Source organism: Rutidosis leptorrhynchoides, chromosome 9 (assembly GCF_046630445.1).
Source record: "Rutidosis leptorrhynchoides isolate AG116_Rl617_1_P2 chromosome 9, CSIRO_AGI_Rlap_v1, whole genome shotgun sequence".
Classification (NCBI taxonomy): domain Eukaryota; kingdom Viridiplantae; phylum Streptophyta; class Magnoliopsida; order Asterales; family Asteraceae; genus Rutidosis; species Rutidosis leptorrhynchoides.
This window is the reverse complement of record NC_092341.1, coordinates 264,060,090-264,084,449: the sequence shown is the minus strand read 5'-3', so window position 1 is coordinate 264,084,449 and position 24,360 is coordinate 264,060,090. Positions and strand designations below refer to the sequence as shown.

At 34.1% G+C, this 24,360-nt stretch overlaps 1 protein-coding gene across 1 annotated transcript; it reads right to left on the bottom strand.

Moving 5' to 3' along the window:
* Nucleotides 1-20,366: 20,366 nt before the first annotated feature.
* LOC139868736 (calcium uniporter protein 2, mitochondrial-like) lies at nt 20,367-23,843 on the bottom strand. The gene is made up of 5 exons (XM_071857072.1): nt 23,292-23,843; nt 22,319-22,738; nt 21,276-21,347; nt 20,557-20,702; nt 20,367-20,370 (listed from the first exon to the last, which is right to left on the bottom strand). The coding sequence occupies exons 1-5, from the start codon at nt 23,841-23,843 to the stop codon at nt 20,367-20,369; spliced, it is 1,194 nt and encodes a 397-aa protein (XP_071713173.1).
* Nucleotides 23,844-24,360: the final 517 nt, after the last annotated feature.

Genomic DNA, 24,360 nt, shown 5'->3' with positions numbered 1-24,360 from the left:
CGACTAACGATGCACGAGTTGTAGTCAACTTTTTAAAACGTCTTTTTGCAAGGTTCAGAACACCGAAAGCTTTAATAAGTGATCGTGGTACTCATTTTTGTAATAATCAACTTGAGAAAGTTCTCAAAAGATATGGAGTAACTCATAAAATCTCCACTGCTTATCATCCACAGACAAATGGACAAGTTGAAAATACCAACCGAGCTTTAAAACGTATTCTAGAGAAACCCGTAGGATCAAATCCGAAGGAATGGTCCATTAAATTGGAGGATGCACTCTGGGCTTTTAGAACAGCCTACAAAACTCCAATTGGAACTACACCTTTTAAACTCGTTTACGGAAAAGCATGTCATCTTCCAGTAGAAATTGAACACAAAGCATTTTGGGCTTTGAAGACATGTATTCTTGATTTACATGAAGCTGGACATCTACGATTAAGTCAACTAAACGAATTAGAAGAATTGAGACATGAAGCATAAGAAAAACTGTTAATCTATAAAGAAAGAACGAATAAATGGCACGATAAAAGAATCAGAAGTTCAAAAGAATTTAAAGAAGGAGATAGAGTTCTTCTTTTTAATTCACGATTCAAGCTATTTCCTGAAAAATTGAAATCAAGATGGTCTGGACCATTTATAGTCAAAAGAGTTTTCCCATATGGAACAATAGAGTTAATAAATTCAAATGGGATTGAATTTAAGGTTAATGGTCACAGAGTTAAACATTACATAGATAGTCCGATGGAAGTTGACAACGAAGTTAATCACAATTTCAACACCACAGCTAACTAAGTGTGGGGAGAATCAAGTCTTTTAAGGATAATATGTATTTCTGTTAGAGTTAGATATTATGTTTTCGTGTAGTTCTCGAGAATGGAATCCGAATGGTCTTTCCCTAGCAGACCCTAAAGAACTAGTCTTCTCCCCCCATTCTGAATTTTTATTTTTTTAGGTTTTGCAAGATGAAGACTTCATGTGAACTAAACCATGGTCTAATGCTACACGCTTTAATCACTAAACGGAATAATGACACCCTTCCAAGTGAATTGGTATCATTAATCAGAGGCAAATTGGATGGAGTAAGAAAAGAATCCAGGAACAAAAATAATAAGTTACATTTTGGTAAAGGAAAATTAAAATCCGCAGTGAAAAGAAGAGCACGACACCTTGAAAGATGTCACAAATGCGGAAAATGGTCACACGAAGGTAAATGTTCAAATAATCAAACATATTCAAATACCAAATTTGTTACTTTATGCAGAGATGGACCGTTCATATGTTTCGAAAAAAATCGTTGAATGCTCGAGGTTATGCCTATGTAGCTATGGAAAACCAATTTGTCTGACTATCTTATGAGTGGGCTAAAGTAGGTCACTGAGAATTCTATCTCACAGGTAAGTATGTACAGTTTTTATTTTTATTTTATTGTTTTTAACATTTTGATAATAAACGCTAAATCGTTCGCTATAAAGTATTAAATTGGTATTCAATAAAATTAGGTTTTGTGACCGAAATTATTGATATCATACAAAAATTTATTACATCACTGCGAAATTTACCGTTTATTCTTAAGGTATAAATATCTTTAATCAATCAAACCAAAATATCTCAAAAATTCATCATGAGTTAAACTAGGTTATGGAACCGAAATTACTTTACCGAAAAGAGGGGCGTATATTTTTGATAATATTTGATTGATTAAAGTGGGATAAAATACCAAAAAGATTTTTAATTTTTACTTTTACTATGTTTTTTTAAATTAATATTAAATCAATATTGTAAATTTTTTTAAAATCAATATATTTAAGTTTGTAAATATTTAAAAAAATTAATATTTTTAATATAAGTTTGTATGTATAAAAACAAAAATATAATATGAATTTGGTGTGAATTTTTAATTTTAATATGAATTTTTAATTTTATGCATTTTAAATTAAAGTTTGGTGTGAATTTAAAAACAAAAATTTACTTTATTTCGTTAAGTTAAAAATTTGATTTTTAAAATTCGTCGTGAGTTGAAAACTAGGTCGTTGAACCGAAATTGCTCTACCCAAGGGAGGGACGAGAACTTTTATTATCATTATTTTTAATCTTATTGAATTAAAGTATGCTAAAAACATTAAAAAACCCAAAAAACTTTACTTTTAAAACCGCGCTTTGAATTGACAAATTTTAAAATTTTATCGAGGGACGGACTAGGACATCGCTCCGAAACGCCCTCATTCTAAAAAGAAACAAATTTTTAAAATTTAATTTAATTATATGTTTTAAAAAGTGTAAGGTTTTTATTAAAAAAAAAAAATAGCAGACCCATGCGATCGCATGGGGTTTGCACTGCAACCTCATGCTATCGCATGAGGCTGGAAATCAGGCCAGAAACAAAACTGGCAGCGAGCTGCTCTCTGTCTCCACTTTCACACATACACACATACGAACATACACACACAAACACCATTAAATCCATCATTTTAACACCAAAATTCACCAAATTTCTTGCTACAATCCGCTCTAAACATGAATTTGATAAGGAGTTTATCAAAAAGGGTAAAAATTTCACTCCTAAACCTCTTTAAATTGGATTTTTAGTGTTCTTGAGCTATAATTTACCTAATTTGATTTTGTTAATTTCTAGTGTAATTAGAGTTAAATTGTTAGTATTTTATGCATGTATAACCTAGATTGATGCTATTTAACATGATTTGAAGCCAAAAACTTCAAAATTTTTAGGAATCTAGGGTTTGTGTTCTTGAGCAATTTGGGGCTTTTTGATATAAACAGGTTATGGCCGATTTTTGTCATGAATTGTTGCTAAATTAAGTAATGTACATGTTTAGGTAGCTAAATGATCCAAACTTTGATCCTAAACATGATTTTTGAGAATTAAAGTGGACTTTTTAGGTTCAAAATTCATGAACTTGATTAATTTGATATGATTGCCATTTGAGACTTGTTTAATTGCTAGTAATGACTATTTTGACATGTTATTTGAGTTAAATGCTTATGAACTTTGTATACATTTTCATATATGCTTATTTGAAAAAGTGTAGAATTGTTAAAATTATGAAAATGTGTATAAGTTTAATTTTGATTTAACATGTTATTGTAATTGTTTTAAGTTGTTATTTTGCTAACACTGATGTATATTTGGATGCACAAATTTTGTGTTTAATGTGTTTTGTAGAGATTTACTAATACTGAAACTGGAGGTTCATCATCATCATCTAGACGACCTGCTCCAGAACCTGAACCAGAAATGCAATACGAGCCTGAACCGGAGCAACAACAGGAACCACAACAACAACCTGATCAACACGTACCTTATTATGATCTGCTACAATTTGTTGATGCCTTCATAGTATTTCCGATACATCCACCAGTAGAATACCCAACGATTCCTGAATACACGTTGCATCCTAATCTAAGATTCGATAGAAGCTGGAGGGATTACCCGGCATATCAAAGTAATAAATTCAAACTAATACCGAAAAATGTAGAAGTGCCAAGAGTAATCGATTGGGATCCTTTGGAAAGGGTCCAACTAGCTAACTCAGTTAGGGAGCATCTGATTCAAAGGTATGGAAGTTCTTCTTTTACCGATTGGGAACGTCTATTCACCATTCGTAGACCTGTATATAAGGAATGGTGTGTTGAGCTAATGAGTACTATAGCGTTAAATGTAGATGTAGATAGATTAGATGATAGAAGTTTTCTTAGGTTTATACTTGGCCGTAGGATGTACATGATGTCCATGCTGGACATGGCCAGGGCATTACAGATTTACACTCCTAGTGAATTGCTACTACCCAATTGTATGAATTTGATTTATCGTGGTGAAAGGGTAGATAAGAATTTTGACGCGAACGCCGTCTGGAGGCGTATGTCAAACTATAATGTTTTTACACTGGGAGGAAAACACTCCTACTTACATATTAACAAAGCCAAGCTTCGTATAATTCATAGATTTCTGGCTAACTCGATTACACAGAGAGGTCACAACAAGGAGAAAATGACCTTACATGATTTATTTTACCTAAAGTGTATTCAAGACCCAAGAAGCTTTGTTAATATCCCTTACTGTGTTGGTTTTTATTTGTCTAAGATGGTGGAAGGAATACAGGAAGGGGGGATTATAGGAGGAGGTATTTTTGTTACTCTCATTGGAGAGTATTTGGGTGTAGATAGGGACCAAGGGGGTCCACTTATGGTATGTAGGGAACAGGTTGAGCCTTTAGGATTGAAGGTCTATCAGGGTGCTAAGGTATTGAAGAGCAGACGCAACCAGGCAGTACCCTATGAAGGTAGTCATCCTAAGGTAGAGAGAGTTTCAGATGAGGAAATGGAGGAAGCGGATGACATTAGGGATGTCATTAGGGAGGCTATGACTGACGTCTACCAGCGTGTAGATGAGGTAGATATGACAAACGGAGAGAGATTTAGTCGGATGGAGCAGTGGCAAGCCCGGAATGATTACGAGCATTCCAGGCAACGATAGCATGATAGATGGGACTATCATCAGCGACAGATTATGAGCTGGCTGTCACCTCAGGATCACTACGTTTCGACCCGACCCGCTTACTATCCTCCACACCAGCCCGAGATGAGACCACCATATACTCTCTACGACCCTAACCAGGCCTACCAGTACACCTATCACCAACCATGGAACTCGGACGACGACATGAACTGGAACCCCTATCCAGATTGACATAGTTTCTGTTGGTGATTTCTATGATTTTCATCTTTTTATTATTTCTATTTATTTATGTTTAAACACATTATATTTTCATACTTTTATGTATTGTTTAATATTTTTATTATTTGGTACTAATATTTCATATTTGATTTGAAAGTGGGATTTTAAGTCTCATTTCAAATTACCATGCATGTTTATATTTGTATGTATGTATATTGTCAATTGTACACAACAGGGTAAAACAGCACATTTTTAAAGACTGGCATTAAGTTCAGCAAAAGCTAGTACTTTTGACGACAAAACGAAAAATAAATGTGATGTAACAACAAGACGGAATGAACAAATGATGTGCACCATTTATCATTCAACAATCAAACACGAATATGTTTGGAAACTTTGGTAAAATTTAATCATTTTTCTACGCTAATCACCCTCAATAATTTAAATTGTTACTGATTTCTTGCAAGTGAGGGCATTGCAAGATCTTAAGTGTGGGAAGGGGTTAAATTCTTTCGAATTTTAAAATTTTTTAACTTATACACTTGGTTACCATTAAAAATACTAGTAACGCAGTAGTTGTATTAGAATCTAGTGCTCTCTGATAATAAAGAACAGCCCTAGTCTTATATACTGACTACCAATTCTAGTAAAAAATTTTAAAATTTTCAATTAAATGAACTCAAAATCATGTTTATACATATTTATGAACGATAAAACTAGGTGTTAACACCGAAATTATTGTTACCTCGGAAAGGACATAAATTGAGAAACAACCCAAAATGTTAGAATTCATTTACAATGGAATAGAGGACAATAAAAAGGCAAAGAAAGGGAAATAAAAGCCAAGTGTGGGAAAAATTTATCAAGTTATTTAAAAACATATATCACATATTTTTGTACAAATAATTGAAGATACTTTTGTTTTGGACAAAATTAACCGTTTTACCCGGTAAATTGTAAGATATTTGAAAGAAAGATGGATCTACACGATGAATCAATTCCATCATTAAAAGGAAGTAAAGTCTTCCGAAAAAGACACATTCTTCTTGATTTAGGTCAGGAATTTGTCGTCCAGACCAGTTGTAGAGTCTACGAAAAACCTTGAAAAGTTTTCTCGAAAATCAGCTGGAAATCCACGGACCTCAGCATCAAATAGGGTCGCCAAGTAGTCAGACTTATCCTAACCATGAGAGGATCTGTCTCGTAAAATGGGGAGGACGCCATGCAAATTAGCTTGATAAGACTAATGAATCAGACCCCCAGAAAAGGATAATCTCCTTAAAAGATCAAAAATCAGCTTTTAAGCCTGATATTACTCAATCCTAGAGATTGACCTTAAAGATTGAGAATTACAAACTCATGGAATTCGATGATATCTAAACTCGAGCTTGAACGAGAAAATATTTTGATCAAAATTACAAACCGATTTGTTTTCTGAAAAAACCCATTTTTAATGCGTTCATTACCATTGAACGTAAAATCCTAGGAATTCACCTGGAGTTCATTAGGTCACCTGAACCAAATCGGGTGTCAACCATAAGAACGGTGGTTGCATAGTATGGTCGAAGACAGAACCTTGTGCCAAACCAAAAAATTATAAGGGTGAGCTTTACTATTGCTCCCACCAAGGATAGTAATTGCATCCGACACATTATAGACCATAATTAAAAGCATGTCAGGGGACATTGCCTTAACAGTTGCTTGTTCAACGCTTTCCTTTACAACCGGACGGTAGTTTACCGAAAGGTTTTATACGGAGCAAGTATACTGGACGTGTTTCTTTCCTAATACAAGGTTAGCAAGTGGGTGACACAAAACCGCAAGTTTTGAGCTAAAATTTTCAAATCTGAAACCCACAAAACTCACAAAAATAATTTGCAAACACCGGTGAAGGGATATTTCGGAAAACTTATCTAGGGTAAAAACTAGATTTAATTTTCAAAAGATCAAATGTTTTCATAAAGATCCAATTTCCTTAAGGATCTAAATTTTTATAGTCATGTGGGACTATAAACCACATCGTTACTACCATTGCTCATACCGCCGTATAAAAATCACTGATGTACAAAGTGTGAAGAATAAAGAAGTGATTCTAGTATTTTATTTCAAGACTATATTGCTTGAGGACAAGCAACGCTCAAGTGTGGAAATATTTGATAATGCTAAAAACGAACATATATTTCATAGCATTATCCCTCAAGAAAGACAAGCTTTTAGTTGCAATTGTTCTATTTACAAGTGATATTCGTTTAAATAATAAAAGGTGAAGACAAAAGACAGATTCGATGAATTGAAGACGCAAATGACCAAAAAGCTCAAAAGTACAAAGTACAATCAAATTGGTTCCAATTATTGATAAGAAACGTCTCAAAATTACAAGAGTACAAGATGCGAAATGCAAAGTACAAGATATTAAATTATACGCAAGGACGTTCGAAAATCCGAAACCGGGACCAAAGTCAACTCTCAACGCTCGACGCAACGGACTAAAATTATGAGTCAACTATGCACATGAATATAATATAATATATAATTAATTCTTAAAATTAATATATATATATTATATTATATATTATAAACGTCGGCAAAGAAAGAAACAAACTCTTGTGAGCTGGAAAAAGTGGCCATGCGATCGCATGGCCTGGAAGCACATTTTCCATGCGATCGCATGGCAGTAGGTGACATGCCACATCTATAAATTTCGCAGTTTTTGAGCAAATATATACATCTTTTTCTTTCCTTTCTCTCATACGTATATATATATATATATATATATATATATATATATATATATATATATATATATATATATATATATATATATATATATATATATATATATATTAATTTTAATTTTAATTTTAATTTTAATTCTAATAATAAGGGTATGTTAGCGAATGTTGTAAGGGTGTAAGTCGAAATTCTTTCCGTGTAACGCTACGCTATTTTTAATCATTGTAAGTTATGTTCAACCTTTTTAATTTAATGTCTCGTAGCTAAATTATTATGCTTATTTAATGCCGAAGTAATCGTGATGTTGGGCTAAATATTAAAATTGGGTAATTGGGCTTTGGACCATAATTGGGGTTTAGATAAAAGAACGACACTTGTAGAAATTAGACTATGGGCTATTAATGGGCTTTATATTAACTAAATGACACCTCGTTAATTTAATATATAGACTTATAATTTGACATATTTATATATAACCACATACGCTTGACTGGGTACGGTGGGCGGGATATCTATAAATACCAATAATTGTTCATTTTACCGGACACGGAACTGGATTAATAGTTAATAGACTTGTTGAAACAGGAGTGGATTACATTCAAGGGTAATTGGTGTAATTGTTAACAAAGTAGTAAAACCTTGGACTACACGCAGTCGATAACCTGGTGTATTCATTAAATAAAATATTAAGACCTTGTTACAATTCGAATCCCCAATTAGTTGGAATATTTGACTTCGAGAATAAGAATAATTTGACGAAGACTCTCGCACTTTATGATTATGACTGATGGACTATTATGGACAAATCCATATGGACATATCAAATAATCCAGGACAAAGGACAATTAACCCATGGGAATAAACTAAAATCAACACGTCAAACATCATGATTACGGAAGTTTAAATAAGCATAATTTATATATTTCATATTTAATTGCACTTTTAATTATCGCACTTTTATTTATTGTCATTTTATTTAATTGTATTTTTAATTATCGTACTCTTTAATTATCGCAATTTTATTTTATCGCACTTTTATTTATCGCAATTTCATCATCGTTATTTACTTTACGCTTTAAATTAAGTTATATTTATTTTCAATATTTTACATTAGGTTTTAACTGCGACTTAAGTTTTAAAATCGACAAACCGGTCATTAAACGGTAAAAACCCCCTTTATAATAATAATACTACTTATATATATTTTTGTATTTTTACAATTATAAGTTAAAACTAATATAGCGTTGAGCTAGTTTAAGTCTCCCTGTGGAACGAACCGGACTTACTAAAAACTACACTACTGAACGATTAGGTACACTGCCTATATGTGTTGTAGCAAGGTTTAGGTATATCCACTCTATAAATAAATAAATCACTTGTGTAAAATTGTATCGTATTTAATAGTATTTCCTTGTAAAAATATAACTATTTTATACACCACCTCGCACACATCAAATGTTAACGTTTTTTTTCATGTTTTGTGAAGTACTTTTTGTCAAAATTTAGCCCATTTAGAGTTTAGGGTTTAGGTTTAGGGTATAGTGTTTTGGGTTTAGTCCCTAAACCCTAAACCTTAAACTTTAAACCGTTTGTGTTAAAAACTCAATCTAAATTCTAAATCTAAACTCTAAATTTCTAAACCTTAAACCCTAAATTTCTAAACCCTAATATCTAAAATCTAATACCTAAACTCTAATATCTAAACTCTAATATCCAAAACCTCAAAATATGCTCGAAAAACACGATGATTGTTATATATTGATTCTTATAGCGTTTTCCCGCCAAAATAAAAACCTTTATCATAGAGTGTCTTTATTAAATGTTCATATTTTCATCCAATCTACAATGTTCGTGAACAAGTTTTTTCAAAGAAGGAAAAAAAAACTTTTGCTTCCCCACGCTTCCCCTCGATTGATTACTTCCCCCTTGATCATACCACTATATATATATATATATATATATATATATATATATATATATATATATATATATATATATATATATATAATCAAGAGGGAAGCACTTTTTTGGGGGAAGTGAGGGAAGTAATTTTTGTTCGTTTTTTTTTTTTTGAAATTTTTTTCAGGCATTAAGATTACATGAAAATATGAACATTTAAATGAGACAGTTGTGATGAATGTTATTATTTTTTCGGGAAAACGCTCAAAAAATAAATGATAACTTTCATTGCAATGAATGTTTTCCTTCTGAGTTTTTTTTAGGGTTTAAAATTTAGGATATAGAAATTAGGGTTTAGAATGTAGGGGTTAAAAATTAGGGTTTAGATTGAATTTTTAACACAAACGGTTTAGAGTTTAGGGTTTTAGGGTTTAAGGCTTAGGGTTTTGGGTTTTGGGACTAAACCAAAAACCCTAAACCGCAAACTCTAAATCGGGCTAAATCTTGATAAAACCTTCACATATGATGAAAAACAAATGCTCGAATAATAACATTCAGGAATAACATTACGCATGGTGCATCTTATCAGATTTTTCTTCAAGGGTTTTCCCGCCAAAATGTAACGACCCGTCAAAATCGCCATTGACGGCGCCGTTAACTTAGGTCCCGTTACATGGTCATAGTCCCTAAATGAGACGCGTTTGACCAAAATTATGTCGCATTCATTTGAAACGTGTATGACTTGCAAAGTTTTATGCTACCAAATGGTACGACAACAAATTTTTGTTTACAAAAGTTAATAAGTATAAATGAAATAACTTGCGACATAAATTAAGTTGAAAATCAATAATGCTATCAATAGCTTATGCATGTAAACTTTAAGTTTGAATCCAAAAGTGCTAACACTAGCGTATGCATGTATGCTTGACTCCAAGCAAGTAATCAAAGTGTGCGGAAGCATGCATCAAGTAGCCAAGTATGAACCTGAGAAACATATAGAAAACTGTCAACGAAAAACGTTGGTGAAATCATAGGTGTATATGTAAACGTTGTTTTTGAACCACAAGATTTTGTATTTCCATAAAGTTGATTATCCAAATCGTTTGCATTCCAAAAGTTGTTATTCGCGAGCACCCAATTATCAAGGCTTAACGTTTCTTTTACCCCATACACATAGTGTTAGAACCTACACTGTTTCTCAAAAATATATTTCATCCGCATAAAGGTAGCGAACCGTCCGAATGAGGGTTTGTCAAACCCGTATGGCCACACAATATAAGTTCTCGCTTACACTCGGCAAGTGTAACTAATGATAATCGAATTGAGAATTTCTGTTCTAACTCGCACGTGGAATGTTTGTTTTCCGTACTTGTGTTCAAAATATAAAAGTAAGTAGTACAAAATGTAAACAAAGTATATGTTTCTCAGTCCATGATTAAAAGAATAAAAGTTGTTGAAAAGGTGGGACTATGATCTCACCGTAGTTGCATGCCAAAGTACTTGAAATTAAACGTTGTGCAAATGAAAGTTGCTTAGCCTTGACCTAAACAAATAAGTTGTATCAAATACGGGTTACGACACAAGGTCAGGTGAAATGTGTTCAATTAGTCCTATAGCTCGTTACGACTCGATTAATAAAGCATGTGAATCAAGTTGTCAAGTTTCATGCAAGATATAAGTGTAAAAGCATGTTAAAACGATTGCATAAGTGTTTGGTCAAGTTTGACTAAAAATAAAACTTGGTCAAAGTCAAAGTCAACGGGTCAGGTCGGGTATCCGACAATTTTTCTTCAATTAGTAATCATATATGAACATGTTGGACAAGTTTCATGTTAATCGGAGGTGCGTAACATAGTTAGAATTAAACGGTAAACGACCAAGGAAAGCAGAAATCTGCAGTTCATTTGGATGGCGTCCAAAATTGTTGGACGACATCCAACAATGAAGGACTGGACGGCGTCCAAAGGGTGGGACGGCATCCAAAACACCTGGGTTGCTGAAATGTTGAAATTTCACAAGTCTCGAACCAAAACTCAAACAAACACAAATTTTGAACCGCAAATACTTAAAATGCATATCATACATCGTTGGAAAGGTATTTTAATGAGGAATACAACTAAGCACATTTCATCAAACAATTTCATCATTTACAACAACAAAATCCTCGTCGAATGATCGTTAAAAGTCCATTATCAAAGTTTCAAGTTCGTAAAAAGCATTTCATGATTCGGGAACTTACTACACACATATAATATGTCGTTTTGTAGGTAATTATGCATACAATACAACTAAACACTTACCAACAACATTGCAAAGCTTTTAATGCATCGAAAGTTCATTTTAAAATATATCAAACCCTAACCAAGAATCATGAAATCAATAATCATGTTAATGAGATCTTACCAAGCCAACCAACATATCAAATTGAAGCTAATGAAGCTAGTAACACATTTAACACAATAGGTTTAACATCTAACAACATTTAATCAATCAAAATCAAAGATTAAACTAACCCATTTCAAGTGTTCATGCTAGTTACACCAAATAATAAGATCGAGCATACAAATTACATACATGACATCACAATGAGCCATAGACACTAATTAACACCATTTCAAGTCTAAAGGTCTAATTTATAAAAATTAGAGATTTTGAAAAGCTTACCTCAAGCTATGAAATTGGTACCAAATTGAAGAGGATGATACAAGGATCACAAATATGTAATTTGTTTTAATGTTTGATTGCTAGATTGGATTTAGATGATGAATTAGCGAATTAGGTGTTTGAGAGTAAAAATGGAAGTAGTAGAGAAAGAGAGATGATATTGAATGAATGAGTGGTGGTGGTGGTGGGTTGACTAGTTGACCTAGTCAACTAGTTTACCCACTTGGCAACTTTAGTCCCTCGAGTTTGAAAGTGGGTGCGTGAATTAACCGAATAAATTATTTTAAACACATGAGAGTAAACGGGAGATGTTATAATCCAATAACGGGAATATTAAGAACGTTAGTTAACGGAAGGTACGAATTTAGATAACGAAAGATATTATCTAAAAAAAAGACGGTGTTAAAATAAATTTAACGAAAAAAGGCAGGATGTTACATTACCTACACCTTAAAAGAAATTTCGTCCCCAAATTTAGTTGGAAGTAGTAGTCGTTGTTTCTTCCTCAAAATCTTGCATTGCCAATTCTACGAATGAGTGAAGGTACTTCCTTTGGCATTCCAACGAACTTTGACGGTCGGGATTTTAAGTTGTTTTAAAGTTTGGTTTCACGATTCATAATTTCAACCGGTTCTCCTAGGAAGTGAAGTGTATCATCGATAGTAAGCTCATCGAAGAGGATAACAAGTTCTTGTTTCGCAAGACACTTCTTTAAGTTTGATACATGGAATGTAGGATGAACAGGATTCGATCGAGTTGAGAGTTCGAAACGGTAAGCAACGGGTCCAATACGCCCCAAGATTTCAAAAGGATTAAAACCTTTCCAGGGTGCGATATTTAATATTACATGGTCACCCACTAGGAATTCGAGAGGCTTACGTCTAACATCGGCATAGTGGCGATTATGGGCCGTCTTGGATCTTTCTTGGATTTTAACGATCTTAACGGTTATTTCATGAATGAGTTCGGGTCCGGTGGTTTGATTGTAGCTTACTTCGGCCCAACAAATTAAGAGAACGACATTTGCGGCCACAAAAAGTTTCGAAAAGGTGCGGCGTTAATACTCGAATGATAACTATCGTTGTAAGAGGAAACAATTAAAGGCAACAATACAAGTTCGTGATATGTTTTTCCAAGGTTTGAATCGTACGTTTTCTTGATCCGACGGTTTGTGGATGATATGCGGTACTCATGTCTAAACGTGTTCCCTAGGCTTTTTGTAAGTCTAGAATCGAAACGAGCATCTCGATCCGAAACGAGGTACAGTTCTTTAGGATATATTTGAACAAGTTTGTTAGGACTTGAAAACGTTTGTTATAACAAGTTTCTTATCAGTTTCTGAAAACATTTTTTAGGACTATTCACCCTCGAGGCGAATACTAGTATAACGTGAAGAGTCTCTCTCTCCATTGAGAATTTAGATAAAGGTTTTCCTTACATGGAAGTACGAGTGTAATGCGAGGGAAGTTTCTGCCTCGATGTGAGCATATCAAGCGTTTCGTAGTTCGTCGATAAAAGTGTGCGAAGACGAGATAGTATACACGTGTAACATATGTTTTGAAGTTGAAAGAATTGGTCATTCGTTCAAAAGCATAAATAGGATTTGGAAATATCAAGATGTGTCCCTGGTATGGTTGTTATCAATATTCTCAAAGTTTCGGATGGCAACAAGGAAAACTAAAGTCATGTACATGGCACATGATAGTGATTAGGTTGATCGAGTCCAATCACCATCACGAGTCATTAGAACTTTGGTATGACTTACCATAATATAACTACGTTGATCGAGTGTCGTTATATTATGCTAACTCATAACTCCATTCCCACATCACTCCATGGAATCAAGTTCGTGTAATCGTAAAGATTTAAAATGAACAAAGTGTAACGGCATCTCTAACGTGACTCGTATTAAATCGAAAGAATTAGTGCAACTCTGAAGATGCGTTTCCCGAGGGAAGTGTATAACTGGTTGTTCACGTCAATGCAGTTCAAATCAAACAATAATGTCTTTGGGTATGACAAGAGTAATGAATCGTGATAACGAGTAGTATGCGACCGTAGTGATAAGCGGTGATGACGATACTCATCTAGAGTAGTGATGGTAGCAACAAGAAGTGGGAGATAGTGAAGGTTACCAGTGTAACATCAGTAGTGGCTAATGATTGCCATAGTGGTGAAAACTTTACAGCACTTGTGGATAGTAAGCCGGGACTGTGGTGAATAACAATCTGGGAGACAAAGTTCCCGAACTAGTGTAACGAATGAAGTCGTCGTCATCCTTATGCCTACGAATCTTGAATTTACGTGTGTTATCAGAAAGTGGCAGAGTACGAGTTCGCATGATGAAAATTTGGTACCATTAAGAAGTTCACCTAATAAAGATTCAAGTATAAATGTACAAGTAGTCAAGTAAGTACTATCTATAGTAAATGCAAGTCAGGATGCAATGATTAACTATCCGGTTGTAGTCTAGATTCACTAATGCGTCCTAACGACTCTGTCAGACACAATAATGCACATCCTAGATCCCTACAACCAACGCTCTGATACCATCTGTAACGACACCTCAAAATCACCATTGACGACGCCGTTATCTTAGGTCCCGTTACGTGGTCATAGTCCCTAAATGAGACGCGTTTGACCAAAATTATGTCGCATTCATTTGAAACGTGTATGACTTGCAAAGTTTTATGCTACCAAATGGTTCGACAACAAATTTTAGTTTACAAAAGTTAACAAGTATAAATGAAATAACTTGCGACATAAATTAAGTTGAAAATCAATAATGCTATCAATAGCTTATGCATGTAAACTTTAAGTTTGAATCCAAAAGTGCTAACACTAGCGTATGCATATATGCTTGACCCCAAGCAAGTAATCAAAGTGTGCGGAAGCATGCATCAAGTAGCCAAGTATGAACCTGAAAAACATATAGAAAACGGTCAACGAAAAACGTTGGTGAAATCATAGGTGTATATGTAAACGTTGTTTTTGAACCACAAGATTTTGCATTTCCATAAAGTTGATTATCCAAATCGTTTGCATTCCAAAAGTTGTTATTCGCGAGCACCCAATTATCAAGGCTTAACATTTCTTTTACCCCATACACATAGTGTTAGAACCTACACTGTTTCTCAAATATATATTTCATCCGCATAACGGTAGCGAACCATCCGAATGAGGGTTTGTCAAACCCGTATGGCCATACAATATAAGTTCTCGCTTACACTCGGCAAGTGTAACTAATGATAATCGAATTGAGAATTTCTGTTCTAACTCGCACGTGGAATGTTTGTTTTCCGTACTTGTGTTCAAAGTATAAAAGTAAGTAGTATAAAATGTAAAAAAATTATATGTTTCTCAGCCCACGATTAAAAGAATAAAAGTTGTTGAAAAGGTGGGACTATGATCTCACCGTAGTTGCATGCCAAAGTACTTGAAATTAAACGTTGTGCAAATGAAAGTTGCTTAGCCATGACCTAAACAAATAAGTTATATCAAATACAGGTTACGACACAAGGTCGGGCGAAATGTGTTCAATTAGTCCTATGGCTCATTACGACTCGATTAATATAGCATGTGAATCAAGTTGTCAAGTTTCATGCAAGATATAAGTGTAAAAGCACGTTAAAACGATTGCATAAGTGTTTGGTCAAGTTTGACTAAAATTCAAACTTAGTCAAAGTCATCGGGGTCGGGTCGGGTATCCGACAATTTTTCTTCAATTAGTAATCATATATGAACATGTTGGTCAAGTTTCATGTTAATCGGAGGTGCGTAGCATAGTTAGAATTAAACGGTAAACGACCAAGCAAAGCAGAAATCTGCAGTTCATTTGGACGGCATCCAAAATGGCTGGACGGCATCCAATAATGAAGGACTACACGGCGTCCAAAGGGTGGGACGGCGTCCAAAACACCTGGGTTGCTGAAATGCTGAAATTTCACAAGTCTCGAACCAAAACTCAAACAAACACAAATTTTGAACTGCAAATACTTAAAATGCATATCATACATCGTTGGAAAGGTATTTTAACGAGGAATACAACTAAGCACATTTCATCAAACAAGTTAATCATTTACAACAACAAAATCCTCGTCGAATGATCATTAAAAGTCCATTATCAAAGTTTCAAGTTCGTAAAACGCATTCCATGATTCGGGAACTTACTACACACATATAATATGCCGTTTCGTAGGTAATTACGCATATAATACAACTAAACACTTACCAACAACATTTCAAAGCATTTGATGCATCGAAAGTTCGTTTTAAAATATAACAAACCCTAACCAAGAATCATGAAATCAATAATCATGTTAATGAGGTCTTACCAAGCCAACTAACATATCAAATTGAAGCTAATGAAGCTAGTAACACATTTAAAACACTAGGTTTAACATCTAACAACATTTAATCAATCAAAATCAAAGATTAAACTAACTCATTTCAAGTGTTCATGCTAGTTACACCAAATAACAAGATCGAGCATACAAATTACATACACGACATCACAATGAGCCATAGACACTAATTAACACAATTTCAAGTCTTAAGGTCTAATTTATAAAAATTAGAGATTTTGAAAAGCTTACCCCAAGCTATGAAATTGGTACCAAATTGAATAGGATGATGCAATGATCACAAATATGTAATTTGTTTTGATGTTTGATTGCTAGATTGGATTTAGATGGAGAATTAGTGAATTTGGTGTTTGAGAGTAAAAATGGAAGTAGTAGAGAAAGATAGATGAGATTGAAAGAATGAGTGGTGGTGGTGGTGGTAGTGGGTTGACTAGTTGACCTAGTCAACTAGTTTGCCCACTTGGCAACTTTAGTCCCTCGAGTTTGAAAGCGGGTGCGTGAATTAACCGAACGAATTATTTTAAACACATGAGAGTAAACGGAAGATGTTATAATCCAATAACGGGAATATTAAGAACGTTAGTTAACGGAAGGTACGAATTTAGATAACGAAATATATTATCTAAAATAAAAAGACGGTGTTAAAATAAATTTAACGGAAAAAGGCGGGATGTTACACAAAATAATAACATTCACAAAGTGTCTTTTTTACATGTTCATATTTTCGCGTGCTCTTAATGTTGAAAAAAAATATTTCGAAAAAAATAAAAACACAAAAAAATAAACTTTACTTCCCCTTTCCCTCCAAAAAAATGTTTCCCTCTTGATTATGACAATATATATATATATATATATATATATATATATATATATATATATATATATATATATTCCTTAATCTAATTACATAATTTCACATTTTATTGCTTTAAACTTTTAATATTTCAAATGACGAGATATTTTTCTTCATATTTAATTGATTTTTTAGTCAACGTATTCTTAGAGATGATCATAAACTGGTATTTATAGTGTTTATTTGTTGTCGTCGATATGTGTGTATATATATATATATATATATATATATATATATATATATATATATATATATATATATATATATATATATATAAAGTTACAATACACTTGTCAGTTAGGTGATTTAAAACATGTATGTTGTGTAAGTTACATCTTACTTTTAAAACATGTATGTTGTCTCATCTAAAAATGGCACGAGATCGAAGTTTCTATATATCAAACGTTGTGCTAGAAGCGGTCAAAAGCTAAAATTCTCTCAACTTAACCGCAAATCGAACACCTCATCCAAAACCGCGGGTAACAATTCAAAGACATCGTCAAAAATAAAAAGCACTGATGGCACTACCGCAAACAAAGGCTCAAGCAATTCCATCAACACAAAGGAATTTTGTGATGGTCTTGGCATCCGATGGAGCTCGGATCATTGATCTCCGTCTCATCCTATCGCATTGTAAGTCTTATAATGAGTTGCATTTCACTTAATATTCGGGTTTGGGTCAAACGGGTAAAATCAGTTGGCTCAAAAGTATTTGTAATAAAGAAAGTCCAGTAATTCTCGGATTACAAGAAACCAAATTTGGTAATTCACCTGACTCCTTAATTGAAGCTTTTTGGTACAATCCAAACCTTAAATTTGTCCAAAAGGATGCAATCGGAGCCTCGGGAGGGTTACTTTTAATTTCGGATCCATCCACTTTTATTTTCGACCTTGCCATTGAGGGGGAATTCTTTATTGCCATTAAAGGCAAATGGGCGGGTTATGCTTCCGATATGGTTATCATTAACGTATATGGTCCACATAATCATCAAAAAAAACTTTGATTTTGGTCCGAACTTTCAAAACTTATCGACTCAATCGATGTCCCCCACATTATCTTTGGCGATTTCAATGAAGTAATAACAAAATACGAACGTCTTAATTGCATCTTTAAACAAACATGGGCAGATAACTTTAATAATTTCATAAACAACAATAATATCATCGACCTTCCACTAGGTGGAAAAAAGTACACAAGAATCTGCTTCAACAAACTTAAATCTAGCAAACTTGATCGTTTCCTCATTTCTGAGAGTATCCTCCAACTCTGGCCTGATGTCTCTTCCAAAACTCTCGACCGCGACCTATCCGATCACTGCCCTATTATCCTAAAAAACTCCTTCGTCGACTTTGGCCTTAAACCTACACGTGTTTTTAACGCTTGGCTAAAACTAGAAAATGCAGATGAAATCATAAAAAACACATGGTCCTTACCAGTTAATGGCAATCATCCGGGTTGTATCCTTCGAAACAAACTAAAAAATGTCAAACTTGAACTTAAAAAATGTAGCCTTCAACTAAATAACCTTGACACTGAAATCAAATCACATCTCAATGCTTCTAATGAATGGGAAAAAATCGCCGAAACCAGACCACTAACAGATTCTGAAAGAAATACTTGGGTAAACGATAAAATACAACACATCGAAAAAGAAAAAAAGAAAACAAGCATGCTAAAACAAAAGGAACGTATTAAATAGAACCTAGAAGGAGATGAGAACTCTAAATACTTCCATAACTTCATCAAAAGACGAGCAAACAAAAACAATATTCGTGGCATCTCACACAACGGGTCATGGTCGGAGGACCCGACTACAATCAAATCTGAAGCGTTCAAACATTTTGAAACACTCTTCAAATCCAAAAAACGTAAAGGTAGTTGTTCTTTTGATAACGATCCTCATCGATCTTATATCACACAAGATGACAACCTTATCCTCGAAGCCCGATTTTCAGAAAATGAAGTGTGGAATGCACTTCAAGACTTTGACGGCTCAAAAGCTCCCGGTCCTAACGGCTTCAACGTGAAATTCTTCAAAAAATATTGGTGGTTGATTAAAGAGGACCTCATGAATGCCTTAGAATGGTTTTGGCTCAATTCTGAAATATCTAAGGGATGTATTGCCTCCTTTTTCACGTTAATTCCGAAAAAAGCAAACCCAATTGGATTTAACGAATACCGCCCCATATGCTTAATCGGAAGTTATTATAAAATCCTCACAAAAATCCTTTCCAACCGTCTTTCAAAAGTCATCCATAAAATAATCGGCATCGAACAAACCGCTTTCTTAAAAGGTAGAAACATTCTTGATAGCGTCCTAATTGAAAATGAAATAATCGATGAACTAAAAAGAAAAAAACAAAAAGGCCTCATCTTTAAAGTAGATTTCGAAAAGGCATTCGATTGTATCGAATGGGATTTCCTTTTTGAAACTATGAAGTGTTTGGGATTCGGTCCCAAGTGGATCAAGTTCATCCATGCATGCCTCTCATCTTCCTCCATATCTATCCTCATTAACGGGTCCCCAACTCCGGAATTTATACCTGGTAGGGGCATCCGTCAAGGAGATCCAATCTCCCCTTTCCTTTTCATCATCGCGGTGGAAGGTCTAAATATCCTTGTCAAACGGGCTATCACAAATGATCGATTTCGTGGTATTTGTGTTGGTCACGATAAGATCGTTGTATCCCACGTTCAATATGTGGATGACACGATCTTCCTTGGCGAATGGAGCAAACGTAATGCAAAAAATATTTCTAAACTCCTTAAATGCTTCGAAAACATATCCGGCTTAAAAGTAAACCTTAAAAAAGTAACCTATACGGAATCGGGGTTCCACATCATGAGGTTGTGGAGATGGCCAATTACATCGAGTGTTCTGCGGGTTCAACCCCCTTCACCTACCTCGGTCTCCCAGTTGGTGTCCCCACCACAAAAGCCTCCTCGTGGCAACCTATCATCGAAAAATTTGACAAACGCCTTTCTGACTGGAAAGCCAAATCCATGTCATATGGTGGGCATCTCACCCTCATTAAATCTGTACTCTCCAGTCTCCCCCTTTACTACTTTTCGTTATTCCATGCACCTATTAAAATAATTAACACACTTGAAGCTAAACGAAGATTATTCTTTTGGGGAGGTTCGAACATGGAAAATAAAATTACCTGGATTAAATGGGAACACACTCTAATGCCATATGATAAAGGTGGGTTAAACATCGGGTCGTTATTTTGTAAAAATTTATCTTTATTATGCAAATGGTGGTGGTGGTTTCACAATGAGAAAAATGCACTTTGGGTTAATATCATATCGAGCATATACGGGGAAGGGGGTGGGGGGTTTGTACTAACGTTTTTTCCAGAAATGTTACAGGTTGCACAATATGGAACGAGATAATCAAAGCCGAAAAAATAGCAGACAACCTCAGAGCTAACTTCTCCTCTTCGATCTCCAAAAACATCGGTAATGGAAACATCACAAAATTCTGGTTAGATAACTGGTGCAAAACGAAAAAATTTTGTACACAATTTCGAAGGCTCTTCATGCTTGAATCCAACAAAGACGTAATGGTATCGGACCGACTCACAACAAACGACTCTTCGACAATTGTTTCATGGAACTAGACACGACCACCAAATGGAAGGGTCCTCAATGAATTAACGGAACTAAACAACCTTCTAGCTTCCATTAACCTATCTAACAAACCGGATACATGGAAGAGGAACTTAGATCAATCTGGAATCTTCACAACAAAAGTCCTTGCTTCTATTCTCGACAACCTAAAACTCAATAATCCTACCAACCATACAGCGACACCTAGAAACAAACTAATACCACAAAAAATTAATATCTTTATGTGGCGTACTCTTTTAGGTAGAATACCAACACGTGCCGAACTTGACAAACGCAACATAGATCTCGATTCATTACTTTGTCCACTCTGCAACTCTCACATTGAAACCATAGACCACATCCTCTTCCATTGCCCACATACAACAACCGTTTGGACATCACTGTTAAAATGGTGAAATCAACCCATTAACACCTTCACCACATTTCACGATATTACCTTAGGCGACCAAACCTTTACTACGTCCCAAATTGGTGCACGTATTTGGCAAGCCACCAAGTGGGCATCAATCTACATCATATGGAAATACAGGAATATCAAGGTCTTCAACAAAAAGGAATGGAATGTCACCACTATACTATCCGAGATCCAAACCCAAACATTCGCATGGATCTCAAATAGAATAAAAAAATATCAATAGTGTGGCATCAATGGTTAATCAACCCATCATTCTACGCATCTCCAAACGTAAATAGAACCGGAATTGGCTAACTCGGGAGCGTTAACCCTTTTGGCTCAACATGGCCGAATCCACACGCCTATATTAAACTAGTCTTGGGTCTCCACTCTCACATGGTTAAATGAAAAGTAGCTTCCTACTTTGTCATCGCAACTGCGGTACTGTCTGGTTGCTTCTTTTCAGCTTGTTCTTTTCAAGTGCCGTGGTGTTTAGTGGCCCCGCGACCACGTTTGATATAGGTTTCCGATCGTAATATTTATACTTTTCCTTTGCTCGATATAACATTGTATAGATTATAGGGCCATGTAATTTATCAATAAAAATTTTACTTGCTTTTCAAAAAAAAAAAAATTTTATAACAAGCTATGACGTGTAATAGTGTTAAGTTGAAAAAAAAAAATTATCTAACAATGAATTATTCAATAGATATCTAGTTGATTAATTTATTGTTTATTAATATGTATAGATGAATTAAAATTGAATGAACATGAATACGGAAATTAGATGAAACTTTGTTTAATGAATATGAGTATGAATACAGTGTAATAATCCTCTCTATGTGAGATCCATTGCCTTCCCCACTCTCAACCACCTAATTGAGTAATTTACACATATTTTGATATATTTCATTTTATCGTAGTTATCTTAATTAATTAAATAAACTTAAAGGAACAAAACAAATTAAAGACCATATCTACGATAATTTATTTACCTCAAACCCAAATTTAAAATAATTAACTAGGGTTTATCATCAAAACAAAATTGTGTTTTACAAACTTAGATAAGATCGATCACGATCAACCTTCGACTTCCTTGACCACAGTTGATGCGACTCATAAGTTTTCTTCAGTTCATTGTATTTTTCGATGTCAAAACCTTCCAATTTCATCAGCTTCATTTGCTTTGCGTGAAATCGGCTCTTGAAAACCGCTTCAAATGAAGGCTCTCGTGAAGTTCTTATGAAATACGCGTATCCAATCATGAAATACATTGATGTCACGTAGAAACAAATGGGTTCCATAACGTCCCATGATAGTTCCCAAAATGTTAGCCTCATGAACGCGGCAGTTTGAACCACGAGGTAACCTAGCCCACCCCACAGCTCACGTCGAACCATCTTCTCTGCTTTTTCATCAATTATTGACTTCCATCGTTCCATTTCTTCTAATTCCTTTGTTGGTAAATCCTCGTTCGCCATTAGACCATTGATTGCTTTCACAACCTGCAATAAAAAGGACGATAAATATTAAATACTCACGTGATTAAGAACTTCGTCTATCCCAATATAATTGTCTAAGTTAATATTTATAAATATTTGTTCCAAATAATTTTCCACCTATAAAAAATAATTACTTAAATATCATTAAATTCTTTATTTAAATTTATTTATTACTTTCAATCATTTATTTTCAAAATAACACGGTTAAGATTAACCTTTAAATATAGGGATAAATTTGTCGTTTCTTAACAAAAATGTTACTGAGTTTAAAAAAATTGTTGAGAGAAAATATTTTTTAAAGAAGCGAGTTATGTATATAAATTCTAAAATACTGATAGTAATCCATTTGATGCATGCAGTAAATCAACACATTCCTTTTCTTTTCTTTTTTGGAAAAACTAACACATTCTCATATACTCATATATATAAAATATTGCACTATTCAACAATTTAAAACACATTTATTGGTATATTATTAATAACTATATTATATTATTTTTTTTGTACTATTTCATTCAAATTAGAAAGTACTACATGTAGAAAAAGATAATCTAACCTGTTCAGGTTTAAGAAAAACAATGTTTCCGAGGACGATAACCGAACCGGAATTATCTAAAACTTTTGCAAGATCTACGCCTTGATCTCTATCAGAACATCCATCAACACACATCTGAATAAACTCATCATACGACACATGATTTTTTCGACTTGTTCTTAATTTCGATTTCAACGTCTCCATTTGAGAAGCCCTAAGGATCTTCTTTGCATCAGCCACTGTCAATTGGTTCTCCATTTCGTGACGAATTCGGTTTCGGGCAATGTCCATTTCCCTTAGCCTCTCCAACAACCTCTCGCCACCCGGACGCAATGTTTCTGGCAAGGCGGCCGCTGTAGATGAAAGATACAGCGGCCGCCTTTGAAAAAGCGTTTGGAAGATCGAACTGTCGCCTGGCTCAGGCGCTATTCGATCAGAATTACTCGAAGGGATCATGGATTGAACAAGTGGTGATGATGTTGGTGAAACCATGCAATTTCTTAATGTTTGATTTGAGAATTTATGGCTATATATGTTGAACAAGCGTTGTACCAAATTTTGCTTAAACGCCATTGATGAATGATGATATTATACAAGTTTATCTTGTTTTGCTATAATGTTTTGCTGAGATTTTGAGTTTGGTGGAACGTTTGTTATTTATAGGTGTGACTAATGTTATTTATTGCTGGAAATAAGATAAGGTGAATTGAACCCCACTATCCTAAAACTAATTAAACTTTAATTATTATTATTATATTATTATCACAGCTTTCAATAAATACTCTGTTTCCACCTTTTTGGAACGATTATACTTATTTGGACTTTCTAACAATGCAAGCAATAAAAAATTGATTAGTTAAAAATGTATACAACTTTTTGTGATTATCACTTTTTTTTTTATCTTCAAAAGTAAATCTGACTGAAATTCTTAAACATTAATTAAATATATAAATATAAATAATTAACATAAAGTGATGGTAAAATATAAAGTTTAATGACCTTTAATAGTTTAGTATTTCAACTAGTGAAATGACTTGTGGAATCACGGAGTTGTTTAAGCGAAACAGTTTAATGATATGTTTTAGATATT

Coding starts and splice junctions, on each gene's coding strand:
- LOC139868736 (XM_071857072.1), bottom strand. CDS start 23,843: ATGGCGTTTAAGCAAAATTTGGTACAACGCTTGTTCAACATATATAGC. Junction 22,739..23,291: donor TTTTTCTTAAACCTGAACAG/GTTAGATTATCT, acceptor TTTTTATTGCAG/GTTGTGAAAGCAATCAATGG. Junction 21,348..22,318: donor TGTGGTCAAGGAAGTCGAAG/GTTGATCGTGAT, acceptor CATATGATGTAG/ATTGATGCCCACTTGGTGGC.